At 34.6% G+C, this 14520-nt stretch overlaps 1 protein-coding gene across 3 annotated transcripts in view; it reads right to left on the minus strand.

Moving 5' to 3' along the window:
* Nucleotides 1–7898: 7898 nt before the first annotated feature.
* LOC150107363 (phosphatase and actin regulator 2-like) overlaps nt 7899–14520 on the minus strand; it is a 412176-nt gene continuing 405554 nt past the window's right edge. For all 3 annotated transcript variants that reach the window (XM_090391839.1, XM_090391838.1, XM_090391840.1), the window contains one exon: nt 7899–9474. In XM_090391839.1, the coding sequence (XP_090247965.1) occupies nt 9459–9474 (16 nt within the window). In that variant the 3' untranslated portion in view covers nt 7899–9458. The remainder of the gene's footprint in view (nt 9475–14520) is intronic.

The raw sequence follows: 14520 nt of genomic DNA on the forward strand, positions 1-14520 counted from the left end.
ACGGCTTCTAGGTTTTTACAATTGTCTAGGAGCTCATTTGTCGTCTCAGATTTTAATTTAGAGATGTTATATAAAAATGGAAAATGTGAACAGTGATGTTCCAATTGCTTGAACCTTTTTTCAATAGAATTAGTTGCATACCTTGCAACTAATAAAAAAGAATAATAAAAAAAGAAAAACTGAACTTTGAATTTTGTTTTGGGATCTAAAATAGGTTCATCTCTTGCTTGATAATCATGTTGCTTTTTCTGCTGATGCAATCTGGTACTTTCAAATGTTGGTTTCAAATCAGCATCAGCTTCAACTTTCTCAGCTAATGTTGTAGCATCGAAAAGAAAATTTTGAAATGATTTATCATTTCTGAGATTCTTAAGACTTTTGAGAACATTGCCCAATGTTGTTATGGCACTAGACTATTCCATCTTAATGCTTTGCAACAGTTTACTTGCAACATTAATTTCATTTATAACATGGTGCCATATAACCAGACAACATAAAAATTTAAATTCTCTAAGTTTTAGAGCAAGGGTTTCAGCTTTGTGTCTCGCCATTTTTTCTCCTGACTCATTATCAGCAATTTCTATCAGTGCATAATAAACCTCCTCAATATAGTATCTTAAAGGACGAATAGCGTCGATTCTAGATTACCAGCGAGTTGTACTTAATGGCTTGTAATATGTGTCTTAAGGATGGATTCCCCAATGCAGCATTGAAGCTGAGAAAAACACATACAATTTCTGAACTGTTTCAAAAAATGAAATCCCTTCTCTAGATGACATTGCAGCATCATTGACCACCAAGTTGAGAGAACGAGAATAGCAAGGGATATAAAAAGCTCTTGGGTTCAAGTCCCTAATGCATTGTTGAACTCCTGAATGCTTTCCTTTCATATTCGATCCATTGTCATAACCCTGGCCACGCATGTTTGCGATTGGAATATTCATGTCTGATTTACTACTAATTTACATAAAACTCTTAAAAAAAAAAACTTATCACTGTAACAGTCAGTAACATTGAGCAAAATCAACTTTCCTTAATACACGCTCAATAACAACTGAAACGTTCTGTAGATTACAGTATCGATGGCCGTTATTCAAAGAGAAGGACTCTAGTGGAAATTTCAATTACTTCATATATGACTTGTTTTCTAGTACATGTGTCATTCATACAATTCATACATTCATACAATCGGATTAAGTCCAAGTTCCTGTGTTTAGTTCACATGGTATGCATACACAATACTCAGAATTAGCATGATTAATACAACTACAAGTTTTTACAAATATATTACTATATATTATACAAAATAGTGACACACAAGAGTAGGTAATATTTTAACATTTATTCTGATGAACAAAATTGGCAGATTATGTTAAACTCTGAATGAGATACTATTATATTATAATTCTTCTCATTCAGAATTTAACACCAGCTAACAGTGGGAAATTCAATTCATAATAAGTTAACAAGCACAAGATGGAAATAAAATATCGCATAATGAACTTTTAAATGTAGTTTTATTGCAGATTCCATTGTTGCGTATGCAAGGAATAGAGAGGAGAGGTGAAAGGGAAAGAGAGTAAGCGAAGAATGACTCGCATAGCTTCGATTACCAAAAAGTATTACGCGAGTATCATTGGTCGACGGATTGTCGGAAATAGAAACAGCATCATGGGCATAAGTCACTAGTCAACTTATTATAAAAACTGCAATCTTACGCAGTATTATTATTATTTATTCCACATCTTCATTTTGGCCGCCGCCCCAAAAATTGACACCCCGTGCAAATGCACACGTTGCACTGTCGGTACAGCCGGCCCTATCTCCACATGGCTCTGATTGTATGTTATTTTGTTTAGAGTATCGACTAACTCAACAGTATTACGAATGGGTATTGTATTTGTAACTGGGCTTAGAATTGCATCTTGGAGGTAGGACAATTCCATTTATTTTATTTTATTTTTTAATTTTATTTTATAATATGTGGATGGTCATAACTTCTGAAGCTTCTTAATTTTTTTATAAAAAAAAAATTGTGGTCTGTATATAACAGTATATTAGTATCTTCTGTATTAGTATACAGAATATACTAATAATTATTTACAAATTGTTAAAGGTGTAGTCTAAACCTGTTCTTATAGTGTGTATATATGTAGGACAAATAGGCTGATCTGAAGAGTCTGAATATGTGAAAGAAGAAAAAAAAAAAAAACTCTGGACTAGCATTCCCACTGTAAAGTGAAAATCATGAAGTATTTTGCAACAAAAAGAAATGTCATAATATGAGCCACATTTTAATCAGAAAATTTAAAGAAATTTCCAAAATGTATTCACCGATTACAATAAAAATCGAGGAATTAACCCCTATAGTTTGATCTACATTCATCAGAACTCTTAGGCACACAGAATTCTTAGATATGATGAAGAGTTATGCATTTAGGCTTAACAGAACTTTTTGAATATGATATCTAACATCTATTGTTAACAATTAATTCAACACAGTTTACTAGTTGAAAATTTGCAAATAAATTTGGCACTTCTCTTTAGTAATTAATGGGACTATACACAGAAATCCACATGAATATTTACACCACCACCTATAGTGTTTGATAGTGTAAGTTTGTCAAAAGTTTATCTTTTATAATTAGAGTAGAATATAAACTTTTTTAGAGGTCCGTGTGCTATTCCATTTTATTGCCATCTGCAAATTGCAAGGAAATGCTACTGATTTAAGGTGATTACTTCCATGCTATAGAATTGCTGCAGTTTCAAAATAAGCTGACAAGATGCAGATATAAGTATAGTGGAGAATATTGCCCCCCCCCCCCCCCCCCCCATGATGAGTCCTTGGAGGTATCACATATTAATAGTAATTACCAAATTATTTTGTAAGTGCAAATATACATTTGGGAAAAAAGCAAAATTAATTGCATTTTTTCTTTTATGTAGGTGTGCATTGTCAGTGTAGCATTAATTTTAAATGAAGTGAATTCATATCATGTTAAGCTGGTATTCAAAATAAAAAAACAATTTAATGTTTCAAATATCTAAGTTAAAAGACTTATTTTACTGAAAGTGTGGGTTTTTAACCCTTTCAAATAAAGCAGCGTAAGGATAATATGTAATTGCCGTGGTTTCTATCACTTCATAACTACACCGGAACCAAAAGTAATTTGCATGCTGGATATGCGCGAGTGATCAAAATATGGCAACTAGTAAACAGCTGAATGAGAGAGGAAGAGATGAAAGAAGTTTTGGAAGATAGATGAGAATGCTATTAGGAGTAGTCTTTAATACAGAAAAAATTTATTAGCTGTCACGTTGCAAATGTAACTGGAATAACAGATAAGAAAGAAATGAACTTGGGGATGTTCATAAACTTTTTTTTTTTTTTTTTTTTTTTTTTTCCCCAGAAGGTATGAGATGTTTAATGGATATTAAAAATTCCATTAGAATTGATAATTCTGTGCTTGCTTTCAAAGAATAGATAGAAGTAAATTTTTAAGCATTTCATAACTTTCCTTGGAAATCCTTCATACAGAAAGATAAAAATGTGAATATTGAAGGAGAAAGAATTATTTGATTCCTAGAAGGCATTAAATGTGGAATGCTGGAGTATTCAAAACTGAGGGCATTATTCAAGTTTGAATATTGTGTCTTTTACTATGAACAGAACTTCTCTATTCACAATAAGAATAGAATATAAAATACAGAATTTAGTCAGCTAAATCCCAAATTACCAATTCATCTTCCAGGTAGATACCCTAACAGGGTGCACCATGAGAATGTGAGGATTGGACATTAGGTCAGAAGCCCCAGTCAGTTTTCCACATTCCTTGAAAGGCTATGTGGAGGTCTTCTCCCAGTTATATAACTTTTACCCTTAAGCACCCCATGATATTATATACATTAATTGTATATAATTACACACTCGTATATTTCAGATCCTATCTGAAATAAATATGAAAAAGATACCTTTTTCCATGTACCTCCATTTTTGTTATTTGAATTTTCCAATTCTATTTGTTAAACTGATAATAGTTTACAATTCTTAAACTGAAATATTTGTGTAATTTAGTATGGTTAAGTATCTTTCCACTACGTTCATGTTTGTACTTTATGCTTCTTTAATAAAAGTTTTTATTTTGCAAACATTTCCACCAGAGACTAGTAAGGTTATCTTCTGTGGCAGGCTGGTATGAACATGGCAGAACATTAACAATGGATTTAATAACAATAACAAAAGTAGTCACATAGCTTGAAAAATGTGTTTGTCCATAATTTTTGCTTGACAAATTTAAAAAAAAAAAAGTTTCAGTTTGGTCATCAGTTTTATTTACCCAATACCTATTATGTTTTATGTCAAATATTTTTTCATGCTTACCTTATTGCAATTATTGGGGAATGCTAGTCATTACTCGTAGATAAGCTTATATGTTGGTTATTAATAGCTTTTAATTTTTCAGGAAATGACAGCATATACAATATTAATTATAAAAAAAAACTTAATACTAATTAACTCTCCTATATTTTGTAATGCTACATTGCCATCATCAGGGATCATAGAAAACAATGATATATGCACACAGGCACTAAGATTTAGTTGATGAGGCTGAATGTACGAGAAGCAGCTAAAGAATTGTCAGTACCCTTGACCATTTTGTTTAATTTGAGTCTCGGGTCTGGGTTAGTCCCGAGCGGGTGGAAAGAGGGGAAAATAGTTCCACTGCATAAAGGTGGTTCCAAGACTGCTGTTGTAAATTACCGACCGATTAGCATATCAAGAATCATTGTCAAGGTCTTAGAGAAAATAGTCAAGAGGAAAATACAAGATTGGATAGAAGAAAATGGGATACTGTATCGGGGACAGCATGGTTTTGTGAAGGGTAGGTCATGCCTCAGTAACTTGCTCACGTATTATAACACAGTGACGGCTGAACTGGATAAGGGTAATGGGTTTACGGTGATTCTACTGGACCTTGCCAAGGCCTTTGACAGGATTCCACATGGAATTCTAATCAGTAAATTGCAGCATATGGGAATGGACATAGGGTTGGTGAGATGGATAGGAGGGTGGTTGACGGAGAGATATCAGAGAGTGGTTTACTCGGGAGTAGAGTCCACAAGACGGCCTGTGACTAGTGGTGTGCCACAAGGATCTGTTCTTGGACCACTGCTGTTTAATTTGTTCATAAATGATATAGGAAATGATCTGAGAGGAACAGTTCATTTGTTTGTGGATGATGCGAAGTTGGGTAGGGCAATAGTGAATGCAGATGACGTCAAAATTTTGCAGGATGATTTGGATAGATTGGAGGTCTGGGCTAAGGAGAATGGATGTCAGTTTAATGTGGCAAAATGTAAGGTTATGCATTTTGGGGTGAAAAGATTGGAGGCAGTTTACTGTATTGGTGGAACCCTGCTCCAGGAAATTGATGAGGCACGAGATTTAGGAGTGTTGGTAGATAAGGAATTGAAATTTAGGGGACACATTGCAAAAGTGACCAAAACAGCTCATCAAATCACTTGGTTGCTGAAGAATACGTTGACAAGTAGAGACAAGCAGGTTATTGTTCCTCTCTATCGAGCCTTGATAAGACCCCATCTAGACTACTGTGCTCAGATTTGGTCACCTAGTTTTCTTCTTGATGGGGAGGAGGTGGAGAGGATCCAGAGGTGAGTGACCAAGATGATAGCAGGTCTGTGGAAAGAACCGTATGAGAACAGGTTGAGGATTTGTGGGTTGCAAAAATTGGTTGATAGGCGGAGGAGGGGAGATATGATTGAGACATTCAAATTACTGAAGGGTTTCTATAAAATTAATTCAGAAGATATTTTTGAGAACAGGGCTGGTTGTGGGAGGACTAGGGGACATCCATGGAAACTGGGCAAAAGTGTGGTTAGTAAAGGTGTTAGAGCTGGGTTCTTTACTTTTAGAGTAGTGAATGAGTGGAATGCGCTGCCTGAGTCTGTAGTGGATGCTGTGACAGTGAATGAGTTTAAGGCAAGGTATGATAGATACTGTATGAATGTCAAATAGTTGTGATGAATATGATTTGGGGCCTCCCTCGATGAGTCTAATGACTCCCTGGAGTTGCCCGTAATAATAGTAATAATAAAGGCAACAGAAATCAGCATCTGGAGTTCTAAACTTTATTATGTAGAAAATCTAAATGATGGAAATATTTTAGAACAATTGCTAATTAATAGCTTTAACACTTTCATTGCCAAGCTGAAAATTGGAATTTCGTGTGGTGGCCAAATTTTTTTTTTTATTTAGTTAGCGACGTCCACGCGATAACGCGTGATCGGCTGTTTGGTGAGAACTCACATCACGCGTATCGTTCATTGCCAAGCTGAAAATTGGAATTTCGTGTGGTGGCCAAATTTTTTTTATTTAGTTAGCGACATCAATGCGATAACGCGTGATTGGCAATGAACATGTTAATGGAACATGTGCTAGACATATTAAGTTTCATGGCTTACACATGTAACAAAAACCTTACAGAATTTATTCAAAAACTACAATATATTTCATCCAAAGTTACATGGACATCGTCAGAGAGAGATAGTAGTTAACGGTCTATGTTCAAAAGATGAATCGAATAGTAAGTCATAAATCATGCATATATTAGCTGGTGTCTTGGTTGCAGCTGAAGTATGTGATGTTACACTATTAGAGTTCAAGGGAATAATTATATTAGGTGGTGTAGATTTAAAAAAAATTAAATAATTATTTCAAAAAATAAATAACAAAAAAACCTTTACGAACAATTACTAGGGGTCACTTCCTGAAAGTTAGATATTGGCATACAGTCTGATTGGTTCAGGTATGGATGATTTCTTAGCATTTCACATGTTTCAAGGAAGAGATGATTAAATTTTAACTTGCTGGAATGAAGAGGCTTTGTCTGGTTTCTAGTGTCAGATTCCAAAGATATATTTTAATCTTGCTGTTCTTCAGTTCTAATGAAGGCAGAACAGCCAGTCTGTCCAAAATAGGAATGATGACATGAGATGAGCAAGGTACCTGATAGACACCTAGTAAGGAAGACAGTTTCTGAACTAGTTTGAAGGAAGCATATAGATTGCATTTATGAAGAATCCTTGTTATTTGATCCAAGGTTCCTGTAGGATAGGGTATTGAAATTCTTTTCACATTGGATTGGTTTGGTAGAAGGGTGATAAATATAATTTTTGAATGACAGTTTTGTTGTATCCAATACATGTCAAATTGTTTTTAATTTTAATCAGTTCAGCTAACAAAAAGGGGATCAGAAGAGCAGATCATATGAGCTCTGTGTACAAGATTCCTGATACTATCCTTTTTTTGTGATGAATGATGGTGGGAAGATGGGTGAATGTATCTGCCAGTAAAGGTTGGCTTCTGAAAAACTGAAAATTAAACATTACCTATGGGATTACAAATGATTATGGTATCCAAAAAGGGTAGTTGATTATTGGATTCACATTCAGTAGTAAACTTGATATGGGGAGTATATGTTCTCTAGGAACTGAAGTAATTCTGGACTCAGTGTGGGATGGAACCAGATTGCAAATATATCATCAACAAAACATAAACATATACCAGGCTGAGGGAATATAGTGTCAAAGAGTTATTTTTCTAGATGCTCCATGAAATAATCAGCTAAGGTTGGTAAGATAGGACTGTCTACTCCTGTTCCTTGTGTTGTGTTTGTTTGAACAAACACAAGTGAAACCTTCAATACCCATTTTTGTTGTTCCAAAAGTTGCATAATATGTGAGAATAAAACTAGATTTTATATTTCATTAATTCTATATGCATGTAAATTTTATACTTTTAAGTGAGATATTGTAAAATGAATTATGTTCATTTTTTTTATATATATAGATCAACTAAAATGAAAAATGCTAAGTTACTAGCAACAGAAATTTTTTATTCAACATTTTTGTTTTTTGTTTTTTTAGCATTACTGTAATTACAAATCAATTAAATGCACAGAAGTATAGAAACTGCTACAAGGTTAAGGCAACATCACTGCAAAAAAATGTTTTCAGTTTGGTTCCCTTTCCCCCCTTCATATTTTATGTATAATTGAAATAGTCTATAAAAAAACAGAGCTGATTAAAATCTAATGTAATTTGCAATAGGCCTCATCACATTTTAATACAGAAAAAGAAAAGCAACATTTTCTCAATTTTTAAAATAATCCAGGAGACATTCTTGAAATACAATTTCATTTCAAGCTTAACATTTCTTCTATTGCCTAAGTATGTATATAATAACGATGATGATGATGATGATGTGCATATTGACTACATGAAGGTAGTTACAAAAGGATTATTATGAATCCTATATACAGGTTTGAATATAAAAGAAATAGGGAAGAAGCTCCCCCACCCCAATTTCCAAGCACTGGTTTGTTTACAAAGGGAATTAGGATTTGGGCAGTTGCTAACACAGTTTTCTTTCTTTATACAGATTCCCTCACTTGGTCCCGGCATACACAATACTGCCTTCCCCTCCCTCTCATTAACATCTCAAAAAATAAAATAATAAAAAAGTACTTTTTTGCCAGATATACCCCTCATTTGTGTTTCAAAAGTAAGTGGATTCTTATTTTATTATTATTTTTTACAGTATGATATCTACAACCTGCTGCATATGGTTCAAGTTCTCTAATCTGCAAAGTTCACAACCATTATCAGCAACTAAAAAAATGGAGATGAAGATGATGTTCTTTTTTATGAAAATATACAGTGCAATAACAAAGAGAAATGCAGGAGGCACCAAATATACATAATACACAGCCATAAAGATTTGGCTCTCAAATATTTATCATCGAAATTATGTTCTTTGTCACATCATTTAAAACAAATGACTACCCAAAAAAATATCTACATGAAATCAACAACCGAAAGTTCTGTAAAAAAGTAACAGTAAAAAACAGTTGTTCTCAGTCTTTATACACCACAAGAATAGAAAGTGTAGATTATCTATGCACTATGAATGCATCCCACTTATTTGCATTTAAAAGTGTATGAATACCAGGGAGAGCCTGCATCACTGTTCTGCTTGTTTTAACAAGGAAGTGTTACCAGTGGAAGCCATCACAATACCATAGTTTTCATGTAATGGATAATCACCTATGTGGCCAATGGTCTTTTCAGTGAATTGGTCCTGACACTTCTTGTGCAACAGTAATAATAAAACCATTTATACATATGTGCACAACACGAGAGACCGTCTTAAAACAGAGTGTATTGGCACAAATTAGCAAACGGTAAGCCACGTCCATACAGATGATAAAACTGTATCTGTAAAATGATGGGCTATTGTATAAAATTCAAAGCAGTAAAATATGAATTATCACACACTCCAGTACTCCTAGTCTCCTCTTCTGAATAAAGACATAAGGAATACACGGTCACCAGTGATATTTAGGGATAACAGTGGAAGAGGCAACGTGTGTCAATCACGGGCGATGAAACCTGTAAAAAATTATGAAATGAGACATTTATTTTTTTTTTTTTACTTCTGTTACTTGAAAGTTCTTGATTGTTCAAACAATCTTAACTTAGTGACTGAAAAGAATTAATGAACAAATTAAAAGTTCAATATACAACAAAAATAACCTTTTATGCAATTTACCATGATGTAATGGCATATACTTGATTTTTCCAATATATGACATTATATGCAAAAGCAATGATGCATGATTTCTGAAGTCAGTTTTTTTTTTTCCACTTTATGCAGCAGAAGGTTTAAAAATATTTAAACTTATTAGGCTATAAATGAATGGAAAGGAAATCCCATGTTAATATATCAAGAATGGGGGGGGGGAGGAGTTGTTGAAATAAGAAAAATCAAATATACAAGAGGTGCCATTGATGATGCCCTTTGGTTAAAAAAAAAAAGTCTGAGTTGGAGTCTTGTTTAGGACATGAACCATTATCAGGACTTTTCAAGTGAAATATGGAGATGCAGGATTTATTCATCCTGCAAAACAAATTGATCTGAAGAACACAGAAGTTTCACACACATAGCAGATAGGAGTAACTGCCCTATCATAAGCAGTAATCATTATGAATTTTCTAAGAACTCAAATTACTAGGCCATGACAGGCCACTAAGCTCTAAAATGAAAGGAAAGATGGTATCAAAATACATGCCTAAATATTCATATCATCACAATAATTACGATGTGATCTTGTCACACCTTGATAAAATGACAAAAGATATAGAGGTTTACATGGCAAATACTTTGGAGCAATTCTAAGTGGAAGTGGCAGTGCTTCTCTTAAAAGATACCCTCCCTCCCTCCCTCTGGTGCAAAACCAATCCTCTTGCAATTAAAAGATGGCTCTTAACAGAAACATGTTATGCACTCTGTAGTAATTCCTACTGAACAAGTGATAAATGACTGCTAACAATACATAATGGAAATACTGTGATATCTGATAAAAACAATGTTGTTGATGATGATGAAATTATTTTCTTCTTCTGCAGCTTTTCCCGCTTAAGTAGGGTTGCTGTTTGTAGTTAGTCTCCTCCACAACCTCCTGTCTTGGGTTGTAGCCACATCCAAGTTCTTCCTCCTCCACCATCTCTTCTTTGGCTGCCCGTGCTTCCTCCTCCCCTCCACATCCATCTGCATGACCTTTATCCACAAACTCTTCCTCATCACATGACCAAACCATCTCAACCTTATTTCCTGTATCTTTGCTCCTAAGTTCGTAACTTTCACTGTTCCCCTTACATAGTCATTTCTCAGACGATCCTTTCTGGTCACACTGCTACCTCCGTCCTGCTGATGTTATTTTTCCTCAGGGCCACAGTTTCCATAGCATATGTCATAGCTGGTCTCACTACTGTCCTGTAGATTTTGCCTTTTAGATTGATCGACACCCCTCTCATTGCATAGCACTCCAGCCTGTATCCTGCATCCCACTTCCTTGTCAGCCTCACCATCCTCTTTCATTGTTACATTTCCTTTCAGATCTGTCTCCTGGCTGCCATCCACTTTGCAACACATATACTGTCCTACTTCTGCTCAGTCTCATACCTCTCTCTCTTCCAGTACTTTCCTCCAACTTTCCAGTTTAGCTGCCACTTCTTCTCTTGATTCTGTACACAGCACGATGTCATCTGCATACAACATAGTCCAAGGCATGTCTTCTCTCACCTCCATCCCAATATTAAACAGGAACGGACTTAATGCTGATCCTTGATATAAGCCAACTGTCACTGTAAAACTTTCTGTCTCTCCCAAGCAAGTCCGAACTCGTCTTCACATTTCTGTACATCTCCTGCACCAGCCTGACATATTTCTCTGATGAGTGGAGATTGCAAAGGAGCAATTTGGCTTCATATGCTTTCTCCAGATCAATAAATACCAGATGTAGCTCCCGTTGCTTTTCAGGCATGAAGCCAAATTGCTCCTTTGCAATCTCCACCGCCTTCCTCAGTCTTCCATCAAAAACCCTCTCTAGGATTTTCATTGTGTGGCACATCAACTTCATTCCTCTGTAATTCTTACAGTCTTGTGCATCCCCTTTACTCTTGTAGATGGGGACAAGAGTACTTTCCCTCCATTCCTCGGGTATATTTTCCTGTTGACAAACTTTTATTAACAGGTTCCACAGCAGGTCAATTCTCTCTTCCCCCAGTGCTCTCCACTGGGATCCTGTCAGGGCCCACTGATTTTCAATTCTTCATCCTCTTTATGGCCTCCTTCACTTCTGCACCATCCCCTCATAAGGCTCCCCATCTTCTCTGTGAGTCCTTGCATTTTCTTCATTCAAAAGCCCTTCAAAGTATATTCTCCATCTGTTTCTTATATCCACATCCCTCCTTAATACCCTTCCTCCAGAGTCTTTGATCTGCCCCACATGTACGATATCCTCTGATGCCTTATTTCTACATTTTGCCAATCGATAAATCTTTCTCTGTCCTTCCTTAGTTTCTAATTGATCATAAAGGTCTTGATATGCCATGGCCTTCTTCGGTGCAACAACTCTCTTGGCTTCTCACTTTTTCTCTCTGTACTCCTTTCTGTCCTCTTTCACTCGACTCGTCCCACTTCTGCTTTGCCTTCCTCTTAGCCATTACTGCTTCTTGTACATTATTATTCCACCACCAACCCTCCTTCTGCTCTGTAATCTTTCCAGATTGTTCACCAAACACCTCAATTGCACAACTTAGAATTGCTTTTGAATTATGTCTCCACCAATCTTGTACACTTTCTAGTCCATCTGAAATCCTCTTTAACACATTCTCTCTAAAATGGTTCCTCACACTCTCTTCTTTTAAGCGAAACCACTTAATTGTCTTCCTCCCATGGTGATGAAATTATAAAAATGGGGAAATGGATATTGGATGTAACTGTGTATATGCAGGTGTAGGATACAATGAAACAATCGGATACTGTTTAATTCAAAATATCAATTTGAATAACATTATTGAAATTGCTAAATTATGTTATTTTTTTCCCCGTTCCTTTAGAAAAAAATGCCCGATGTTCCAGACCTTATACATGCTGCCCTTTTCAACTTAAGTCTTTCTTTGTGAGACAGTTGTTTTGTCTTAACATCTGAGATGCAACCAAAAATTCACAGCTCATTAGGTGATTGATATCAGGTTTAATGCCACCTCATAATATGATCAACACAGCAAAATAACAGTAGGAAAAGAATGCACTCACCATCTTACAAATGATTTTACTTGAAAGCATCTTCTACACATCTCTGATACTAAATGCTGGATTTTTGCAACTTATGTATACACTGTCTAATGCTTGGTGTAATGCCCCATTTTTGTGTTATGAACAATTTTTTTCTTGGCTTATCAGAAGTCTTTTCCAGTCTACACAACTTAAAATACAAATCCCTCTTACATTTCCATGATTTCTTGACTGTGTGTGTTTCTTATAGTAAGATTAGTCTTATCCAAAGTTTCTAGCAAATAAGTTAGCAAGTTTCATGAGAAAAAATACAAGCTGAGCACTAAAATGGCTAAACAAAAAAAAGTCATGGACAGAAAATAAAAATTAGCAGAATCTCCTGGAGGTTAGTTATCAATGAGCTTAGAAATAGAGAAAAGAGTACTGAACAAGGAATCTGAGATGATAGAGATAACATCTAAACTGAAGATAATAATATTCTGGATGTGTAGAGTGGTTACTTTGAAATCCAGTAATAATAAAAAATAGAAACTCACATGGAAAATCTTGATATTTAATTGCAAATGTCAAGAATTTTGCTGTTATTTGTATAACTGTATATTTGTATGATTGAATACATTTTGGTACCAAAGATGCCTGGGTTGGTCTCCATCTTGTATTATTATCAGAGCTTGAAAAATATGTTCATCTATGACAAGTGACAATTTGTAATTAAGGAGAAAAAGAATAAGAAATAAAATAATAATCAGAAAAGCAGTTTTGGTTTAATCATCAGTTTTATTTACATAATGCTGATTCCATTTTTTTTCATAAAGTTTTGTGCATGTTTGCCTTACGTATTGCATTGACCTGAAATCTTATAAATTAACTTGGTAATATTTTAGGAATGCTGATCATTGGAATACCTGTTTTGTTGATTATCACAGATTTGTAGTAATAGAATACAAATGAGATGATAGGATATGCACACATCTTATCTTTAGAGAGCACTCGCTTGTACAGCGAGATAAATAGTGATAGATAATTGTGAGATGGCAACTAGAAATAGCCACACAGTGGACAATGGTAATTAGATTATTTTTTATCCAGCGATGGGATATGCAGAATTTGATCATTAGTAGGAGATATAAAATTTGGAAAGTTGAGAAAGTATTTATTTTCCCAAAATATTTCTTTAAATTGATTCTAAGTTAAATGTTTTTCGATTGGTTCTGTGTTGCTGCCACATCCTATGACACCACTGGTCCTGTATATCCAACAATACTTTGAGCCAATCAGAATTCAAAAATGTATCAATGTGTGGACCTAAGTTTTATTTCATTGAGAGTTCTTATGAATGTTTGATTATAATGGCAGAGAAGAAATTGTCTTTTTTTTTTTTTTGCATAAAAGTAATTCAAGACATATTGTTAGAAGCGAAAACAGCAAAAAAGTGGTATCAGTAATAAAAAAAAATGCATCTTAATATCACTTATAATAAAATGCATGAATTTTTTTTCATCACAGGCTGATATTTCAATAGTTAAAATTCCTTCAACACAAATAGTTATACTGGGTAAAATTAGCCATAGCATTAAGAAAATCTTATAAATTGACCAGATCAAGGATTAAATTAAACATGCAACTGATACAGAGTACCTAGCTTCCAACTTTTTAAGAAATGACAACGTAAACTAAATTATTAATTATAAAAACTTTAATTAATAACTACCTATATTTTGGCTAGTTACATTGCCATCTTCAGGGATCACAAAAACAATGATATATTCATGCAGGTACTTGCAATAAGCAAATGAGGCTAAAGAATGGAAACAGAAGTCAGTCCTAGAGTCCTAAATGGTGATCTCTAGTGGGCT

The sequence above is a fragment of the Typopeltis vanoorti genome, chromosome 4 (assembly GCF_054136105.1).
Source record: "Typopeltis vanoorti isolate ZY-2024b chromosome 4, IOZ_Tvanoo_1.0, whole genome shotgun sequence".
NCBI lineage: Eukaryota > Metazoa > Arthropoda > Arachnida > Uropygi > Thelyphonidae > Typopeltis > Typopeltis vanoorti.